General features: G+C 41.3%; 1 protein-coding gene across 1 annotated transcript in view; it reads left to right on the forward strand.

Moving 5' to 3' along the window:
• LOC145344940 (exostosin-1-like) overlaps positions 1-22,346 on the forward strand; it is a 571,757-nt gene that overhangs the window by 501,273 nt on the left and 48,138 nt on the right. The window contains exons 9-10 of the mRNA XM_080192309.1: positions 3,301-3,390; positions 17,639-17,799. Of these exons, the coding sequence (XP_080048435.1) occupies positions 3,301-3,390; positions 17,639-17,799 (251 nt within the window). The remainder of the gene's footprint in view (positions 1-3,300; positions 3,391-17,638; positions 17,800-22,346) is intronic.

The following is a 22,346-nucleotide window of genomic DNA, read 5'->3' on the forward strand; positions in this document are numbered from 1 at the left end:
CAAGAAGATACAGACGGAATGGTCAAATGGGCAGATAAGCAGCAGATAGAGTTTAACCCTGAAAAGTTACACTTTGGAAGGAGTATTTTGACAAGAAAATACTCAATGAATGGTAGGATAATAGGAGGTTCTGTGGAACAAAGGGATCTTGGTGTGTTTGTCCACAGACCTCTGAAAGTGGGTGGGCAAGTTAATAGAGTGGTGAAAAAGGCATATGGGGCACTTGTCTTCATCAATCGAGGCATAAATTACAGAAGTAAGAAATTCATGTTGGAGTTGTATAAAACTTCAGTGAGACCACAGCTAGAGTACTCTGTGCAGTTCCGGTTGCCGCATTATCGGAAGGATGTGATTGCACCGGAGGGGGTGCAGAGGATGTTCACCAGGATGCTGCTTGGGATGGGATATTTAAATTATGGAAAGAGATTGCACAGTCTTGGGTTATTTTCGTTGGAGCAGAGAAGACTAAGGGGTGACCTGATCTAGGTGTACAAGATTATGAGAGACATGGACAGATAGGAGAAGGAGCAGCTATTCCCCTTAGTTGAAGAGTCAGTCATGAGGGAACATTGGTTCAAGGTGAGGGGCAGGAGGTTAAGGAGGAATGTGAGGAAAAACATTTTTACTGAGAGGGTGATGACGGTCTGGAATGCACTGCCTGGAGGGTGGTAGAGGTGGGTTGCCTCGCATCCTTTAAAACATATCTGGATGAGCACTTAGCAAATCAAAACATTCAGGCTATGAGCCAAGTACTGGCAGTTGGTATTAGATGAGAGTTCAGATGTCTCTAATATGTTGGTGCGGATTTGATGGGCTGAAGAACCTCTGCTGCGCTTTATGATTCTATGACTTTCCAGTTCCGTGAGTGTTTAATTATGCATGCTGTAACTGTAGAAGATCTACGATCATACAGATTATCTTTGGTTTTAAAAGAGAAAAGATCATTTTTGTTGTACTTAACCCAGCTCTGGCTTTCACAAATATATACACCTGAAGTGTACACACACATGTACACTCCCACGCACCCTCACACACACACGCACGCACCCTCACACTCACACACACTCACACTCACACACACACACACACACACGCCCACTCACATGCACACACACACACACACGCCCACTCATATGCTCACACACTCACATGCACACTCGCGCATGTACACATATACACACACGCACAAACACACACCTACATCTGACCCCAGGTTGAACTTTCTGTCCTGCTGCTTTCAGTGTTGAGGCTGTAGATGAATGATTTACCAGTTCTTCCAGAGACAATAGTGCAAGATTGAGTTATTTTTTAAATTTTTGTCTGCAGTATATGGATAGTTAGAATCAGCAATCAGGGTTTGAGTTGCATGATAGATAGGAAGAGAGAGGGAAGGAATTTACTCAGGGTTTTGTCACTTCAGTGTTCCAATTGCTTGACCAGCTCTGCAAGGATAGAAGAGGTTTGCAACATGCAAAGGGTTGACTTGTCATGTAACTTATCTTGCCAACTGCTCAACGGCTCAAATATGGTCTTGGCTGGCATATTCCGGTTACCTTGATTAGATCAATCCCTCTTTCAGCTCATTATTCAAGTGATTATGTCTAATGGTTTGTCTCCACCCAGCTGAGTGCGAGGTGATTGTATGGATGTTTTACTAACAGAGTAAGAGATGTCCACCATTTATCCCCTCTCAATCCCATTGTTTTTGGTGCTGCTTTGCAGGCAGAATGCCTCCATTTCAGTAGTCCTGGAATGCAGAAAACACAGTGATGCAAATGTGTAGCTATCTTCGACTGTGATCCCAAGTCACTGGAAAGTGACTTTAGTCTTTACTAAAAAAAAGTTAAGGGTTCCAAACCAGTAAATTAAATATATCTGTATATATTCATAACGCATGATTTCACAACATTTTGATTCAAATATGTATTTCACCTGTTTATTGGCATCAAGTAAATTTCCCTCTTTATGGCATTCCTGGCATGGAAATTCACGTATTGGTAGTTTTGACTATAATTTCAGCCAGTTAGACTATAACAACACAGGATGTCAGTTAATTGGGTTAAGAATCATGGTGGGGTTCGGCAGGGGGTGGTGTAGGTGGGGCTTATGAGTTCAGGCAATGACCTGCAGCAACATGCTGTCTAATTTTTTTGTAGTGCATGGGAAATTTGTTTATGTACACAGGTTTTGTTTGCACAGCTGTGCACAAACAGTAGTTTAAAGGAGCTAACTCACGTGCCGCCATTTTCAGGTTGTCATGTGGCTACAAGGATTAGAGAGAGCTTGTAACTTGGAGATCTTGACAAGAGGCTCAACCAGCTCAATGGACAATCCTCATTCCTTTAATACTGGCAAATAGTGATTGCAGAACCAGCCAACTTGCCACTCAGCAAGGCAAAAATCTCAGCAGCTTCTTCTTGAAAAAGAATGCAATGCTCTTGGGGAAAGAGCTGATGAGCCAATAGCAGGCCAGAAGAATTGTGTAGGGTCAGCTGCATCATGGATGCTCCTTCTGTCTCCAAAATTCTTCTTTTAAGAGAAAGCCTTTACTACCTGTTTTCTGAGAGGTTGGAAGCTGCCCTTTTAAGGATAAAAATGTTTAGATCACTCAATAGATTTTATCAATGAGTGATGTGTGCAGTGCACACTGTTATATATGTAGTTTTGGGGTGTTATGCTCCTTCAGCAGAGTGGGTCAGGTGACCCAGGGAAGTCAGTCTTGGACTGACAAAGGTGTTAAATAAATTGTTACTTGTTTTGTTATACTGACCTACTTCGTAATCTATTTATAGTTTAGAATTAAACACAAACATAGTACACACCCTATCCATTGGCAGGTTAAAAATTGTTTTCAGCACAGGACCCTATTTTGCCTGTTATTAATAGATTCTTAGCTAAAGCAGGCAGAAACCTGGGCCACACTAGAGTAGATCCTCAGATAAAATGGCAATGGACAGGAGTGGAAGCAGTAAATGGTAATACCATTTTAGCTGCCTTATTCAGATATTCAGTAACTGAGTATTGTAAAATTGTGCTTGGAATTTACTTTTTGTTGCTTTATTTCACAAAAGATAGCAGTAACTTACTGAATAGTAGCAGCGTTACATCTCATTTATAGAATATCACATTGAAACAAACCAGTATTTTAGTAAAAATAAAAGAAAAACAGAAGAAATCAAATTGGTAGACTACAAACATATGTTACAAAACATTATTCCAAATGTGTTTTTTAGGAAAGCTTAATTAAACATGGTGTGAAAGTTCCAGAGACTATAAAACTTGCTGTTTTTGTATTTTTAGAGCATGAGTAGTCGTTTCTTCCCATATCACGTCATCCAGACGGATGCTGTACTCAGCTTAGATGAAGACACTGTGCTGTCAAGCAATGAGGTAAGTTAATCAAGAAAACTCTATTTAGAATCTCAGTTTGATCTCCTAAGGGATGGAGCCTCTGACTGTCTTTGCACCACTACTAAAGCAGATAGTGACTGGCCTCCCTATGCTGGGATCAGCCTGGCAAGCCATCTAACCTCCATTCTCCAAAAAATCTAGCTCATTCAAAACTCTGCTTCCTGTCTCCTAATGAACATACAATCCCACTCATCCATCATTCCTGTCCTTCATAAACAGCATTGTCTCCCACCCCTACCAAACATGTTCATGTACAATTTTTCATCCTCATGTTCAAATACCTTCATGGCTTTGCCCCTTCCTAACTTTGTTCCATCCCTACAACCCTTCAAAATTCTGCATATTTCTAACTAGAGCCTCTTGTGTACCCCTGTCTCCCTTTGCTCTACCCTAAAGGTGGCTGTGCTTGCAGCCCCTACATTCCTTGCCTAATCCTGACCTCGCCATCTCTCTCACTTCCTTTTAGATCCTCTTTAAAATCTGCTTCCTTTAGTTATTCTTCCTTCTATTTCCCCTTTTTCTTTTTCTCAATATTTGCTTAATTATGCTTCAGTGAAAAACCTTGCCACATTTTCCTATATTAAAGGTACCATGGTAGGCTTCTGCAGAAAATGCAGATGTATGGGATTGAGGGTAATCTAGGAAATTGGATCAGGAATTGGCTAGCAGATAGGAGACAGAGGGTGGTGGTTGATGGTAAATATTCGTCATGGAGTTCGGTTACGAGTGGTGTGCCTCAGGGATCTGTTTTGGGGCCACTGCTGTTTGTAATTTTTATTAATGATCTGGATGAGGGTATAGTTGGGTGGATTAGTAAATTTGCTCATGACACCAAAGTCGGAGGTGTGGTAGATTGTGAGGAAGGATGTCATAGTTTGCAGGAAGACTTGGACAGGTTGCAGAGCTGGGCTGAGAGGTGGCGGATGGAGTTTAATGCGGAGAAGTGTGAGGTAATTCACTTTGGTAGGAATAACAGATGTGTTGACTATAGGGCTAACGGGAGGACTTTGAATAGTGTGGATGAACAGAGGGATCTAGGTGTATGTGTACATAGATCCCTGAAAGTTGGGAATCAAGTAGATAGGGTTGTTAAGAAGGCATACGGTGTCTTGGCGTTTATTGGTAGGGGGATTGAATTTAGGAGTCGCAGCGTCATGTTGCAACTGTACACAACTCTGGTGCGGCCACACTTGGAGTACTGTGTGCAGTTCTGGTCCCCACATTACAGGAAGGATGTGGCGGCTTTGGAGAGGGTGCAGAGGAGGTTTACCAGGTTGTTGCCTGGTATGGAGGGGAGGTCCTATGAGGAGAGACTGAGGGATTTGGGGTTGTTTTCGCTGGAAAGAAGGCGGCTAAGAGGGGATCTTATTGAAACATATAAGATGATTAGAGGTTTAGATAGGGTGGACAGTGATAGCCTTTTTCCTCGGATGGAGAAAGCTAGCACAAGGGGGCATGGCTTTAAATTAAGGGGGGGTAGTTATAGGACGGATGTCAGGGGTAGGTTCTTTACCCAGAGGGTGGTGAGGGATTGGAATGCCCTGCCTGCTGCGGTTGTAAATGCGCCTAGTTCGGGGGCGTTTAAGAGATCCGTGGATAGGTTTATGGACGAAAAGGGATTGGTTTAGGTTAGTGGGTCATTGTTTTTTAACTGGTCGGCGCAACATCATGGGCCGAAGGGCCTGTTCTGCGCTGTAATGTTCTATGTTCTATGTAGTTGTTTCTATTAACTGATCTGATTTGATTTACTGCACGTGTTGATGTCTGATATAGTAGCTTAAGAAGAGGCTCATACCGACATGTAACTAGAGCACAGTTTGTACACATATGTTGCACATCAATTTCTGAGGCACAGGCCTGGATTTCCATCCTCTGGGAAATTTCCTGACTTGGCCTTCCCACCTGGGAGAAAGTGCCCCCAAAGGTGGAAGCTTCATTGGGAGGAGGCAGGCGTGAGGTAGATTTGATCTAGTCACCCAAGAAGAAGTGTGGAGGCAGCCACAGGAGTTGCCAAGTGTGGACTGAGCTGTCTAAAAAATTCTTCATCTCTCACCCCTCACACACTGTTCCCCCTACTGATATTTCCCATCCAAACAAACGCTCAAGGGCTCTCATGGCCCTGATGCCATGCACCCCACTTCCACCCACCCCTTACTAATCTTCATGCCACCTATTCCAAGCTCTGCCCCATCACCCATCCCCTATACCCCTCATATCTCGTATGCCAATTTATAGCATTTCCATGTCCATTGACCCACTGTACGCATTCTAGAACCAATTGATGCTATAGTGTAAAGTAGGTTGTTAAAAACCCTTAAAAATAAATCATCCATTGAGAACTTTCCCTATGTTTGAAAATAGAAGTCTGAAATACAAGATATTGTTAAATCATCCAGGCTGTTTGAAGTCTTAGAAAATACAACCCACAAACACTTGAAGCCACTTAACTTGTGTAAAAAGTATTGTGAAAGTGACAGCAGAGATCAGACAGCCTGAGCTGTCAATCAAACAATGTTTCCCCTGGGAAGCAGGTGTTCTATTATTATAATAGCTGTCCCTGTTCTCATATAATCATGCAATCTGTAAGAGGGGTTTTCCGACAAGATAGCAAATACACCCAGTAAACCAATGTCACAGTATAAAGGTAAAACTTGATTAAAAAACCAGTGATCAATGGGAGAGATATTGATGATGGTCTCAGATACAGAATGCCTGGACCCCTCAAATGAGGGATGTTATCAATAAAAATCAATATAGTTATACATTTTCTTAATTTAATTCTCCGCCTTACATTAGTATAAGAGTAATTTCATTTTAATGTCAATACATCAATATAAATCTCTGTCAGAAAATTCAGCTCGGTACTTTCTAGCATAATGGTTTCTTATTTGCCCGTTGCTAACTGGACGTTATCCCCACCCCAGTTTTATTACTTCCTTGTTGCCTGGATATGGCAGCCATTACTATAATGGTCAACATGGAGTTTTCCCTTGGCTCACTGCCAAGATTTACTTGACATCTGTCCTTGTATCTAAGATTATGTCTAATCTGTATCTGGGCTGCAAACCAACTATTCATTAAAATTTCAAAATATGTTCCCTTACAATAATCTCCTAGATATAGCCATACTAGCTAGGGTTCCTAGGACTATGGTCAAATTATTTAATTTTCCCATCATGCTTTGATATCTTGCATTGACTAAAAATGCTTAATCATAGTAAAATACTTGAAATGCATTTAAAATGTCAACTTAATTGTCTTAAAATCGTAGTTGCTTTTTTAAATCTTACTGAATTAATATGTGAGTAAGTCATCATTCCTCTACCTACTGTTAACTTTGTCAGTGTCTGCATTCTGTCAAAACTAAGAGAAATCTAAAAGTAATGGCTTTCACAGTCAACATCACAGTGTTAGTTTACATATATTATGGGTTTCAAGGGTTTGTCATTTGTACTTTAAAAACTTGATGATTGACACTTTTATGAGCTTTTACTTAAGACTCTTTCCAAACATAAGAGAAAGTTCTCAATTAATGACTTCCTTTTGAGGCTATTTTGACACATTCCACTCTGCTGTTCATCGGTTCTAGACAATGTGCAGTTGGTCAATGGCCATAGCTTGACATAGGGGGCTTAAGAGGACTTGACAGGAGAGTGGAAGAGTAGAACTTGATATAGGGAGCATGAGGGGGATCTTTTGAACTAACTGTTTAAAAAGTCGTTTCATGCAGACCAGGGTTCACAATTCCTCTAAGGACCCTGAATTATGACTCCTTAAAAACCTGGCCCAACTGCATAAAAACTGTGGAGGAATACGAGCTACCTCTTTTCCACAATGGAGTCAGCCAGGTGGCAAGTGCTGGATGCAGGATCCTGACAGAAAGCAGCCCGCTCCTTTCAAAGGCACTCTGAAAAATTGCAGAGTCCAGAATCAGGTCAGGAATACCGGGATTGCGAAGCACCTGCCATTTTTAAATGGCTCCTGAGTCAACCCAATGTGATGAAAATTGAGGCCACCATTTCTGTTAGCACAGCTTGAATCCCAGGCCAGTCATCACCTTCTGTTAGTCTGGTTTCCAACTTCCTGTAAGGTATTCATAACAGCCAGGTCTGGATTGACAAATAGATAACATTTACAGTATTTACATGCCAGACATTGATTATCATCATCAAGGAAAAGCCTAATTACCTCCCCCAACATTCAAGGCATCTCTGTCCCTGAGTTTTCCATCTTATCATTTGCAGTAAGTTAGAGCAGGCCCTGTAGGTCTGGCAGGTTCACTTCCTTCCCAGTTGGTATGGTATGAGTCCTTTGCCCAAAGACAGGTCCTTGACTCATTATCTGCTGATGCTTCATCCTGAGCTATTTTCAGAACGGTTTTTATCAGTGTTGTTCTCAGAGACTGGACAAGGAGGCAGGTCCCAGATTCACCTCTTGCTGGATCCAGAATTGAATTTGGACGGCAGGCATTATTCTGAACCACGTGTGAGCTATCTAGCCAACTGAGTGAAACCATCCCCATACCCTCCTGATTAAGGAGAACAAAATCACAGCATGCTGGTGATACCAGTTAGATAAAGTTAGAAAAAAGAGGACCAGTGAACATGATTTATTTACATTTCCAGAAGGCCTTTGACAAGGAGACTGTTAGATGAGTTAAGTGCCCATGGTGTTAAGGGTAAGATACTGGCATGGACAGAGGATTGGCTGACTAGCAGAAGGCAGAGAGTGGGTCTAAAGGGGTATTTTTCATGATGGCAGCCAGTGACTAGTGGTATGCCTCAGGGATCAGTGCTGGGACCATGGTGTCTCACAATATGGATTAATAATTTGGAGGAAGGAACTGAAGGCACTGTTGCTAAGATTACAGATGATACAAAGATATGTAGAGGGACAGGTTATATTGAGGAAGCAGGGGGACTTGGACAGGTTAGGAGAGTGGGCAAAGAAGTGGCAGATGGAATACAAAGTGGAAACTTGCAAGGTTATGCACTTTGGAAGGAGGAATGGAAGCAGAGACTGCCTTCTAAATGGGAAAATGCTTAGGAAATCAGAAACACAAAGGGACTTGGGAGTCATTGTTCAAGATTCTCTTAAGGTTAACATGCTGGTTCAGTCGGCAGTTAATAAAGCAAATGCAATGTTAGCATTCATGTCGAGTGAGTTAGAATACAAGAGCAGGGATGTACCTCTGAGGCTGTATAAGGCTCTGGTCAGACACCATTTGGAGGATTGTGAGCAATTTTGGGCCCCATATGTAAGGAAGGATGTACTTGGAAAGGATCCAGAGGAGGTTCACAAGAATGATCCCTGGAATGAAGGGCTTGTCTTATGAGGAATGAGTTGAGGACTGGGTCTGTACTCGTTCAAGTTTAGAAGGATGAGGGGGAATCTTATTGAAACTTACAGGATACTGCAAAGCTTGGATAAAGTGAATGTGAAAGAAATGTTTCCACTAGTAGGATAATCTAGAATCAGAGGGCACAACCTCAGGCTAAAGGGACAATCCTTTAAAACAGAGATGAGGAGGAATTTTTTTCAGCCAGAGAGTGGTGAATCTGTGGAACTCTTTGCTACAGAAGGCTGTAGAGGCCAGGTCATTGAGTGTCTTTAAAACAGAGATAGATAGATTCTTCATTAATAAGGGGGTCAGGTGTTACGGGGAAAAGGCAGGAGAATGGGGATGAGAAAAATATCAGCCATGATTGAATGGCAGAGCAGATTCGATGGGCCGCATGGCTCAATTCTGCTCCTATGTCCTATGGCCTTATACCGGTTAAGCACCGGGACCAGAAAATGTGCCCTTTAGAGTGTGCACTTTGTCAAATGGAATCACATTGCAGCTGTCTCAGAACAGGTTGTTCCACTCATGAGGCTTTTTGGAGTATCGCAATATGGAATTACATCATGAAGTAGAAATAAAACACATATAAACTTCATACAGAATCCCTGTTTCAAAAAGATTACCACACTGTTTCTATATATTGATATATAAAGGCAACTGAGAGGATCTGAGTGGCACAAAACATGTCTTCAAGCATCAGTTCATAACCATCCACTGATGAGATGAAAATGTGTTGCCTCTGTGTGTGTAAAGTTTCAACATGAAATGAGTCTAAATTCAATTCCTTGAGGCAAACCTGTCTACAGGAAAAAAAAACTGCCTAAAAATTGGCTTTAATTGGCAATAAATTAGTGCTCTCACTTTGAGGCATCATACCAACATGTCAAGGAGAAAAGGTCAGTCAATCTAGTGAAGGTTTAAAAAGGGAATAATTAAAAAGAAACCCATTGTTTATTGCCATTATTATAAACAGGAATGGGAAATATGCTGAACTGTAAACTTCCTGACCCTGAGAGAAAGTAACTGATGTCTGACTGTTGTGTTTTTTTGGTAAAGACATCTTGAAAGGCTCACATCTTAAAATTATTTGGGTTTACCAAATTAGTTTAGTTAAAAAGAGAAGCATATTGATACCTGATACTTTATTCACAGTAAATAAAAATTCATAAGCATTAAGTCCCCAGACTTATGATAGTTTTACATTTCTGAGGGCAGGATGCTCCAGTCCCGCCCCTTGATGACTGGAAATACCTGTCCGAGGTCAACTGATCTTTAAATTGTCCATGCCACCCACAACAATTCCTGCGGTGGACGGGATTGGAAAATTCACTCGTGTGTCTTTCAACAACACAGATTGAGAACCTACTTCATGGGATAAATGAAAGAAATTAGAGCTAACTATGTTTTTTTTTACTTTTTGAAAAGAAATGATGTTTGATTCATCATGAGTAGTAAATTAACTGTATTGATTAAGATATTTCTAAGGTTTTTTCTAATATATATTAATTAATTCATGGGATGTGGATGATGTTGGCAAGGGTTGCATTTATTGACCATCCCTAATTACCCTTGAGAAATGGTGGCCTCAATTTGGGATTGAGGATATACGTGATTATGTGAGACATGGAGTGAGTGGATAAGGAGCAGCTGTTTCCCTTAGTTGAAGGGTCAGTCACGAGGGGACGTAAGTTCAAGGTGAAGGGCAGGAGGTCTGGGGAGATGTGAGGAATAACTGTTTTACTCAAAGGGTGGTGACGGTCTGGAATGTGCTGCCAGGGAGGGTGGTAGAGGCGGGTTGCCTCATAACCTATAAAAAATGTCTGGATGAACACTTGGCACATTATAACATTCAGGGTTATATGCCAAGTTTTGGCAGAATCATAGAATCCCAACACTGCAGAAGAATGCCATTTGGCCCATCGAGTCGACACCGATCATAATCTCACCCAGGCCCTATTCCTGTAACCCCGCATATCCCCTAATACTAGGGTCAATTTAGCACGGCTAATCAACCGGCACATCTTTGGAGTATGGGAGGAAACCGGAACACCCAGAGGAAACCCATGCAGACATGGGGAGAATGTGCAAACTCCACATAGAGAATGACCCAAGGCCAGAATTGAACCTGGCGCTATGAAGCAGCAGTGCTAACCACTGTGCCACCATGCTACCCAATGGGCAGCAGATGGGAATTAGGTAGGAGTTCAGGTGTTTCTAATGTGTCACTGCGCACTGAATGGGCTGAAGGACCTCTTCTGCGCTGTATGATTTTATGTGCTGCTACATAACTTTATAAAATCCCATTTAATGAGAAGGTTAATGTTCCTAGGTAGGCCACTCAACCTCTCCGGCCCAAAGGGAACATTGTAAACTGTATTGTCTCATTCCAGCAGGTTGTAAATTGATGTAAAACATTTTCTTTAATGTTTTTCTCCTTTTACTCTCTGCCTCGGTTCTCATTCTTTGAATGCAGTTTTATTCCGCCTCTTTATTTTTCTTCTTCACCTATTTTGACTCTAATTCACTCTATTTCCTTTTCCACTGTTTCATTATCAAATTTTAAAGCACATTGGTCACTCTTGGTCCTGTCTTTCACTAAGACCCCAGAGAGTCCATGAACGCTCGCTGTGCTTTTATCAGCTCAGGGTTCCAGCAACCTCTAAGACTGAAATATTATGAAGTGAAGAGTGAGAGATGAAGTCACTTAATGGCACATACTGTTTGATACAGCAGTCCATCAAAGTCTGAGACAATATATTATGCATTGCCATAGGTATCCTTAAATAATTGAGGGATGTATAATTTACAGCTGCATTAAATTATTAACAAGCATTTTATTTCACCTATAAAAGACATGAAGCAAATAACAGAACAAATTGATGTTTATGTATGGCAGCTTAACTGTTCGTAAAAATGACGCATCCTGGTGAATATTTAGTTAAGTAACGTTATCCCAACATGAGTTATAGTCATAGCCATTTACTACTGTTTGGAACTTCAAATCAAGTTATACCTACAGTGAGTTTTTTTTCATCAAGAAAGATAGAAAACTATTTTTTTTAGAAAAAGTATTTGATTATCCATGGGACCCATGCAACATCTGATTATTTTTCAGGTTTTATCATTTCTGTCAGTGAAGAAAGTTAACTGAAGTGGCCTTAAGCCATTAAACAGCAGAAAAAACAAGAAAATAAATTACTTCTAGGTATAAGACGGACATACATACATATGAATTAGGAGCTGGAGTAGGGCATTTGGCCTCAAGCCTGCTCCAGCATTCAATAATGGCTGATCTCATTGGAACCTCAACCCCACATTCCTTCCTGATAACCTTCATGTTTATCAAGTACTATCTAGCCCTGCTTTAAATATATTCAATAATTCTGTTTCCACCACCTCTTGAGGAAGAGTCTCACGGCCCTGTGTGAGAAAAAAATTCTCCTTATCTGCCTTAAATGAGTAACCTCTTATTCTTAAACAGTGACTTCGAGTTCTAGATTCTCTTAACAGAAGAAACATCTGCACCACATCCTGTCAGTACTTCTCAGCATCTTCTATTTTTCAATCAAGTTGCCTCTTACCTTTCTAAGCTCCAGTGGATACAATCCTAACCTTGCCAACCATCTCTCATAAACCCATACTTAGTCTTCATCCAGTAAACCTCACTGAACTGCTTCTTATGCTTTTTTACCTTACCTTAAATAAGGAAACTAATGCTGTACACAAAAGTCCAGAAGTGATCTCACTGATGCCCTGTGCAACTGAAGTATAACCTCCTTATTTTGTATTCAATTCATCTCACAATAAATGATAACATTCTATTAACTTTTCTAATTATTTGCTGCACCTGTAGAGTAACCTTTTGTGATTTATGCACTGGGACACCAAGACCCTTCTGCACTTCAGGACTCTGCAATCTCTTTTTAGATAATAAGCTATTTTTTCATTTTTGCCGAAATGGACAATTTCAAGTTTACCTACATTATACACCATTTGCCAAAGTTTTGCCCACTCACTTAACCTATCTATCATCCTTTGCAGTTTCCTTATGTCCTCTTCACAATTTACTTTCTTACCTATCCTCCTGTATCATCAGCAAGTTTAGAAACCGGAGAACAAAAGAACAGAATCATAGAATCTCTAAAGTGCAGAAGGAGGCCATTTGGTCCATCGAGTTTGCATTGATTCTCTGACAGAGCCAAGTGTGAAGCAGGCCCACCCCCCTGCCTATACCTGTAATCTCACACATTTATTCCATTAATCCCCCGACCATACACATCTTTGGACACTAGGTAATAAAGCATGACCAATTTACCTAACCTGCACATGTTTGGACTATGGGAGTAAACCAGGGCACCCGGAAGGAACCCACACAGACACAGGGAGAACGTGCAAACTCCACACAGTTACCCGAGGCTGAAATCGAACCCAGGTCCTTGATGCTGTGAGACAGCAGTGTTAACCAATTTGCCATCATGAAGCCCAAAGTATTATTTAAATAGAGAAAAACTGCAACAGATAATCAGGACAGTTAATAGAATGTTGGCTGTTATTTCAAGGAGGTTGGAATATAAGCACTGGTGAAACCACATCAGGAGTACTGTGAGCAGTTTTGGTCCCCTTGTCTAAGGAAAGATATTGTTCCCTTGGAACAATATTCATGAGGATGATCATCGGTACAGAAGGATTGTCTTATGAGAAAAGGTTAAACCTGTTGGGATTCTATTCATAGGAACTTTGAAGAATGAGAGATGATCTCATTGAAACATGCAGAATTCTTAAGGGCCTCAACAGGGTAAATGCTGAGAGGATGTTTTCTTCATAGGAGAGTCAAGGATTGGAGGGCATTGTTTCAGATTAAAAGGGTGCCAAATTAAAACTGAGATGAGGTGGAATTTTTTTACTCGGAAAGGGCTGTGAATCTTTGAATTCCTTGCCACAGAAAACTGGGGGGGCAGAGTCATTGTGTATATTTAACGCTAAGATAGATAGATTTTTGAACAGTAAGGGAATCAGGTATTACAGGGAAAGGGCAGGAAAGTGGATATGAGAAACATCGGATCAGCCATGATCCTATTGATAGTGGAGCAGGCTCAAGGGGCTGAAGACCCTCCTCCTGTTCCTATTTCTTATGGTCTTATCTTTCTGTTAACTAGCCAATCTTCTATTCATGCCAATATGTTTCTCCCATAACGAACATTTATTTTATGGAGTAACGTTTGATGTGACACTTTATCAAATGCCTTCTGTAGAGTGCATCCACCAGTTCCCCTTTATACACGATATACGTGACGCCTTCAAAGAACTCCAGTAAATTGTTCAAACATGATTTCCCTTTCACAAAACCATACAGTTTATAGCTTAAAAGTTTATTTATTAGTGTCACAGGTAGGCTTACATTAATACTGCAATGAAGTCACTGTGAAAATACCTGAGTTACCATACTCCGATGCTTGTTCGGGTACACTGAGGGAGAATTTAGCATGGCTAATGCACCTAACCAGCACGTCTTTCGGACTGTGGGTGGAAACTGGAATACCCGGAGGCAACTCACACAGATACAAGGAGAACGTGCAGACTCCGCATGGATAGTGATCCAAGTCGAGAATCGAACCCAGGTCCCTAGTGCTGTGAGGCAGCAATGCTAACTACTGTGCCACTGAAATGTACAGATATATGCTAAATATTTCTTCGTGAAATATCAAAATTCATTTGTCACTGTGGTTGTTAATTAAGCAAAAGTCCTGATCCTGCTGAAACTTAAGCACCAAAAACTAAGGAAATTTGATGCATTGCAACACATTAAAATATACTGTTATCATAACATAGCTTTTCATCGTATTAGTTACTGCAGCTATTTCATCAACTCTGTTTATAATGTTTGTGTTAAACTTTCCCCAAAACTCTCTCAGCCGACAGCATAGAGCCATTGCAGCCATCCAGATATGAAAAAACATTTTAAGCTTGTCATTTCATTCTTCACTAGACTCAAGTATGTCATTTTAAAAAAATTTTGCCTGGAAAGATATTGAGTGCTCAGGTTTGGTGGATTAAAGTGATCCAAGGCTATGACAATTCAAATGTTAGCAGATTAAAGTTGTTCTCAGACAGATATTATGAAATAGATTTTAAAATGACATTGTTGTATATAGGCTGTGATTTTGTGAGAATAGCAACAATGGGGTTGAGTTGATGCCAAATTACTTAAGGAGGGACAACTTACATTGAAGGCAGATTCAGAGTAGATTCACTAAAGCTGATTCCTGCAATGAAGGGATTGTCTTACGAGGAAAGGTTGAGCAGGTTGGATCTATATTCGTTGGAGTTTAGAAGAACGTGAATTGATCTAATTGAAGTATAAAAGCTTTTAAGGGGGTTAACTGAGAATGTATTGCCCCTCATAAGAGTCAAGAACTAAGGAGCACAATTTAAAAATAAGGGTCTCTCATTTAAGATGGAGATGAGAAGTTTCATCTCTCAGAGGTTCATTAGTTTTTGGAATGCTGTCTTCCAGCCTGTAGTGTAGTCTGGGTCAATGACTGCGATCGTACCTGCCAGTCATGCCACACTCACACTGCAGTGATGTTCGAGAAGTTGGCAGCCAACCAAGCCTGCATTCACTGCATCAGAATGGGAAAATCCAGCCGATGTGAACAGAATTTATTCATTGATGAGTTAGGTTATTGGATTGACAAGCAAGCCAAAGATTATGGGGGCAGGCAGGAAAGTCAAGATAAGGCCACTGTCAGATCAGCCATGATCTTATCGTTTGGCAGAGCAGGCTCAAAGAGACAAATTACCAGCTCCTGCTCTTATGTGCAGATGGTGAACTGCATTGAATTTTGAAAGATAAGTTCTTCCCTCTAATTTGAGTAGGCCATTGACATGCAAGCATAGCCAGATGGTTTTGCTGTCACATATTTTGCTATGGACTATATAACCTATCAAAGCAACAAATCTTGATTAGTGACAGTGGAGTAACCCTATACTGACGGGCAGATTTCTTGGAGCATCTGCAAAATAAGGGGAGATTTGAGGGTTAGAGAGGCATTAACCACTTGATTTTGCTTCACAGGGTGATAGAAAATGGCAGTAGGAGATATATTTCTATCATCAGACCCGAATATTTATATTAGGAATTTTGGCATCTGACTTCCAGATTTCCCATCCATTAACCCAATAATTTACCCTTTAACTTTCTTTAAAATGGGGGATTGTCAGGTAAGGGATCAGTCTCCGCGGTTATTTAGTTGTTTTGAATAATGTCTTGCCCTCTGCCCAAAGGTGTCCTATTACAACCGTCTTTTATACAGATCATACGAATCTATTCAAATCTGTACAGATCTAATCACATCAGCCATCTTTTACACAGATCCAATCAGACAAATATATTCAATTCTCTACAGATCTAATCACATTCCTCAAAAAAATGGACTTCCTACCTTGTTTACCCAATGGGTTTTTAACCAGAATACAATTATACCTATAATTAAATTACTTATGTGGTTGTAGCTTTTTTTTTCCAGAGCATTCCATTCTTTGTATGCCTTCATTTTATCCAAGTCATGCTTATCCTCTCTAACCCCTGTCAAGCCATGCTAACCCATATTTTCTGATTTAGCCGTTTATTTATATTCTACTTTCTCATCTACCTTAGAATCACAGAATCCCTACAGTACAGAAGGAAGCCATTCAACCCATGAAGTCTGCACCAACAATAATCCCACCCAGGCCCTGTCCTTTTAACCCCATGTAATCCCCATGACACTAAGGGGCAATCCCACCCAGACCCCATAACCCCAAATATTTACCATTCTAATCCCCCTAACCTACACATCTAGGGAGACTAAGGGGCAATTTAACACAGCCAGTCCACCTAATCTGCACATCTTTGGACCTTATGTTCTTGTGAATTCAATCGTACAGAATCAAACGTATAACTTGAAGATGGAGATTGCTGGGAATCTACAGCAATATTTTGGATGCTTCAACATTATTAGAATGATTAATTTTCTTACTGTTAATTAGTTCCCTGAATACTTTTTTCAAGAAGGGTGTTTTATAGTAAAATAGGTTTTAAAAATATACATAATTTCTTTGTAAAGTATGTGATTTGATTTCCAATCTTTGATTTTTTTTTCATAATTCCTTTTTATTATTGTCCAGTCAAGGTGAATCTCTGGTTTGTCAGCAACTAAGACCATTTCAACTTTGTCCGCAATGTACAAAGCCTGAAGCTCGCATCGGTGCATGTATTTTATGGCACATGTATGGCACAGGAGACAAGCCTTGTTTATTGGAACACTCTGCCTATCTGCATTGTTGACAAATGCCCTACACCATTACTACCTTTTAAATGAAACTTCTCCTGTTCTCCATCTAACCACTGTTCAACATGCTTAGAACATGGTTCCAGAAGTGAAATGCCTGAGGGAGAACTCTGGTGTGATCACTCGTTCTCAGTTCCCATTAGTCTGTCAAGTCAGATGACTCATTCCTACTGTGCTGTCTTAAAGACAGTAAAAAGTCTGACAACACCAGGTTTTAGTCCAACCTATTTATTTGATAATATACTTAAAGAGACAAACACCACATACACAACAATAATGGAAGTTGTTGTACAACTCCACAGAAAACATGTAATGAGACTGTTTCCTCTCCCCTATTTTGTGGGAAAAGTTTCAGTATTTACATTGTTTCTTTTTCCTTCCCAGAACTACAAAACCTATACTGTAAATAACCACGATTGCTTTACTGGAATGTGAACACTTCCATTGCTACTCTCAAAGCGGGGAAAGCTGCTTTCCCAAATGTTCCCAAATGCCTATATTTGAGTTTTTTGACTATGGAAACAGACCTTTGACTTTATCATCTTATTCTTAGGTTGATTTTGCCTTCATTGTGTGGCACAGTTTCCCAGACCGTATCGTTGGTTACCCAGCTAGGAGTCATTACTGGGACAACAGTAAGGGACGATGGGGGTATACATCGAAATGGACCAATGAGTACTCCATGATTCTAACAGGAGCAGCATTTTATCACAGGCAAGTTCACATTCACTTTGCTACACTATCCTTTTTTTATATTTAGTAGTTCTTGTTGTTTTATTTTATGGAAAAACTACCATATTATACACATTCCTCAGGAGAGAACATGTTTTATGTTTGCAATTCATCAAGAAATCTATATCAGAATGTTTAAATTTCTTTCAGTTGTTTTTAAAGAACCCTGCAATAAATCAATATTTCATTTTCCCATTCTTTCATAATTTAGAGCATTTGGATTTTGCACCATATCATTATAAGAGATGAGAATAATTTGCAGGGCTGTGCATTTGCTAAACAAAACAGTAAGTTAAAGAATTTCCAATGAACACATTAGATTTTGATACACCATTGACACAAACCATAATTTCCAGATTTTAGATCCTTTATTATTTATAGGGGTATTCTTAGATTTATCTAGAATATCTAGTTTGTTGCTCTCTTACACTCCCAATGAAAACAACTTTATATATATTCAATACGTACGCTGGAATTCTCCGGTCTCACACACCCCACTACCACTGCTAGCGAGAATGGACAATTTGGCATTCAACACAGCTGTACACAGCTGCAGGACTGGATAACCCCAGCTGCGTGTCCACATTAAAATTCATATGTTACAACTTATAGTCTCAACTTTCCACTTATCAATAAATTAATTTTGAGTCTAATTTAAAGGGAGTTTCAAAATTATTTTCACAAGTAGATAGATAATGGCATATAATTATAATTGAAATGCTGTATTAAGGCTAATATTATTTCCTTTTACTTCAAATCACATTCAAGAATTTTGAAGCTATAAGAGCTTACAAAACATGCTTCCAGTGTAATAATAAATTGAATTACGGTATTTAATTTGACATCACCAGAATTTTGACTAGATTAAGAAGGTCAGCTGTCAATGTAACTGATTAATGTGTTTCACATTTTGCCTTTTGCTGCCATTACAGTAGTAAGGTAACTAAGCTAACTTGAGAGGATGCATGCTTTCTTTAATTCTACAGTATCCATCACTCCTCTGACAAGGCTGAATATGTCACTTTTATGGAAATTGACTCACATTGCCCTATAACAACTTTTGTGACCTAAACCAAATATTCACATCTTTAACATATTCTTCTTGGCCACTCTTGGAACGATTGAATCATTCATTCCAGGAGTGGCCAAGGAGAATATGTCATGCTACATTATTTCACAGTGTGGTGAATACACAAACAATTGATCATCTGATTCATTTCAATGTATATGACTTCTGTTTATAGTAAAATACTAAACAGACAATGAAAACAACACATCACCGCATGTACCTGCCTTACTCAACTTTAAGCAAGATGGGGTGACACGGTGGCATAGTGGTTAGCACAGCTGCCTCATAGTGCCTCACAGCATCAGGGACCTGGGTTCAATTCCCTGCTTGGGTCACTGTGTGTGCTGAGTCTACACATTCTCTGCACGTCTGCGTGGGTAACGTCCTGGTGCACAAGTTTCCTCTCACAGTCTGAAAGGTGTGCTGGTTTGGTGCATTGGCCATGCTAAATTCTCCCTCAGCTTACCCAAACAGGGGCCAGAGTGTGGTGATAAGGGGATTTTCACAGTAACTTCATTGCAGTGTTACTGTAAACCTACTGGTGACAATAATAAATAAGCTTTAGATGGATTTTAACTATTCGATACATGGTGAAACACTTCACCTTGGCAAAACTCCTCATTTTCATTAATAAACATTACTATCTTCACTGTTTTGGGATTGCGCCTTCCTTTAAAGGTAAAACGAAGGGATCACGTTACATGTCCTGAAGTCTGCCCAAGAGCAAGTCTGAGTGTTTTGATTGTTCGAAATTTAAAGGGACCCTGACTATATTTACTGGAAGAAGGTGCTAGGTGTTTATGCTTAGGGACAGTGGCAACAGCCTCTGTTTCAACAGTGGATAGACTGAGAGTCTCCAATGCCCCAGGACAGTGTTGTGCCTGAACCTTTTGCTCGTAGAGTCCGTGGACTCAGCCGAGAAATGGGCAAGGAATGCATTTCCGGTGGCGTTTGACCTCAAAATGCGATTTCATGCTGGCTGGAAAATTAACAGACAGCCAGCGTGAAATCCACACTAGCAAATGCACAGCAATTCCAGGGAAGGCAAGAAGAGGGCAGACGTGGAGAAAGGAGAGGGTACATGCTGGCATTTCTCACTTGCTCACTCAGGACAGCTGCTGCGATGGAGACAGTGGGTGAAATTCTCCAGCTTTGTCAGACAGCATGCGGGAATCCCGATGCCCGGCTCAATCGGCCAAAAATCGGGATTCCTGCCAGGCATGATGGATATTATGATTCACCCAACCCACTAGCCCTGACCTGGTTCCTGGTCAGAGCAGGCAGCAATCTGATTATTATTCAAACCCAATAATTGTAATCCAGATAGCGGGTTTGATGACCCATTCATTGGTCCCCAACCACTCCGCCTGTTCTCCAGCAGGAAATGCACCTGGTGGGTTTTGGTGCTGGAAAATAGCCTTGGTATGCTGGATGCCCAGGGGAGCACCATTAACCCCTTGGAAAAACCCATAAACCCCCCGCCCCACCACTCAAATAATGGGTCACAATCCCCCACATCACGCAGGCATGAGGGTACCCTGACCCCCTTAAGCCACTTGGATCCCCACTCAACCTCTCTTCCCCTCAGATCCCCACTAAGTCCGCACTTCAGGCTATGCGCTTTGACAGTACCAATGGTGCACTGCCCCTGCACAGACACCCTAACCTGCCACCTTGGGCCCTGAAGGGGCTCAAGGTAATAGGTCCAGTGCTTATGTCGTCTCTGCTGCTGCCAGGCTGCAGGGCAAGGGTCCCCTAAGGGCCTTGGGGGTTAGGTCAGCTCAAGCTGGGGGACAAGGCTTTGACCTTGCCATTCTCCCCGGGATGGAAGTCCCATAGCTGGACTGCCCCGTCTATCTCTGGCAGACCTGAAGATCATCCCTGGCATTGTAATTTCAGATGGCTCTGTGATTAACATCTTTATTCCTGCCTGTCAGCTGTAAATATTTGAAGTGATTAGATCACTTTGTCTCCAGGCCCCCCTGGTAACCCGGCAGGCTTTTAAATCCATTCTGCAGCAGAGATTCCCCTTTCTCCTTGTCAGAAGCTGCAGGTGTGAGCTGACCCCTTTGAAGTCCTCTGATAGACAGGGGATGTTAATTTCACTTCAGGGAGAGCATTGTTCCCCTCTCCACAGCCTTCACCCAGCCCCAGTGTATTTGCACAGTTTTATTTGAAGTCTCTAAGCCTTCCTAGAAAACTGAAACCTTTAAAAACGTCTCTATTGCACTGCAAACCTTTCATATCTTCCAATTTCATAGTGCAATGCTTTGAAATAAGCTTTCATTCACAGCTTAATGGTTTCACTTCCTCTTTTGCAGGCTACCTATTCCCTTTGAAAACTACAGCTGTCAGTCAGGCTTAGAGTCTTTGTGAATATTGTGGTTAGGGGTACTTGAAATGCATTCCAACAGGAAGGGAAAGGTAAATAAACATGGCTGAGTATAAACAGAATGAAGATATTAATCACAGAGCTGCCTGAGATCAAAATACCAGGGTTGACCTTCACATCTGCCAGGGCTAGAAGGGGCAGCCCAGCATTGGGACTCCCAGTTCAAGGGTGAGTAGTGAGGTCAACCCTTGCCTAAGCCTGAGCCTCCCCAGTACACAGAATCCTTGTGGGCCCCTTCCTCAGCAGGCTGGCAGCAGCAAATGGCACACGGGCACTAAACTTAGCACTTGACTTCCCTCAGGGTCCAAGGTGCCAGGCCAGGGTGTCAGTGCCAGGGTAACATGGGGCACTAAACCGTTGGTACTACTAAGATGCATAGCCTGAAGTGGCACATAAGTGGGTATCTAAGGGAGCCTCAGTGAGGTTTGGAGGGGAGAGGCCTGAGTGGGCAGCCTGAGGCAGAGGGGAGTTCTGGACGGATCTGATGGAGGGGACTAAGTGGGGGTCTTATGGGGAAGAGGGCTGATTGGAGGTTGGGTCATCCTCATGCTTGCATGGTAAGGAGGACCAGGATGATTCATTATTTGAGTGGTGGAGGAAAGGATGTCCTTCTTTGCTGAGGGGTTGGTGGTGCTCCCCTGGTCAGCAGGGGGTCACCATTTTTATTTTTGGGTGGAAGGGGGACACATCTCTGAATAGCCGGGCTGACCAGCAGGTATCTCAGGATGGGCTTATTTGTATCTTTAAGGTAGATGAATCCCACCTGATAGAGCTGCCAGCATGAATGCAAAACATTCTTGTTTTCCTGCTCTTGTGGACACTCAGTACTGATTCAGAAGAATTGCACCCAATATCTAGACAGCGTATTCTAGCACAAATCTCAGTCCCCAGCATCTTTTAAATATTTTTTCAGCCCTGACATTTCATCCTGCCCTGTATCGAGGTTGATGCTTGGCCTACTCACCTGCCCGCCAATCGTAAAAGCAGATGGACCTTGGAAAATCGTGTTAAATTGGCCTCTTAATGGGCTAAGTCACCTGCTTGGTTATTGGCAGGAGCACTTCTGAC

The sequence above is a fragment of the Carcharhinus amblyrhynchos genome, chromosome 7 (assembly GCF_965287045.1).
Source record: "Carcharhinus amblyrhynchos chromosome 7, sCarAmb.v2.hapA, whole genome shotgun sequence".
In the NCBI taxonomy this organism is placed as follows: Eukaryota; Metazoa; Chordata; class Chondrichthyes; order Carcharhiniformes; family Carcharhinidae; genus Carcharhinus; species Carcharhinus amblyrhynchos.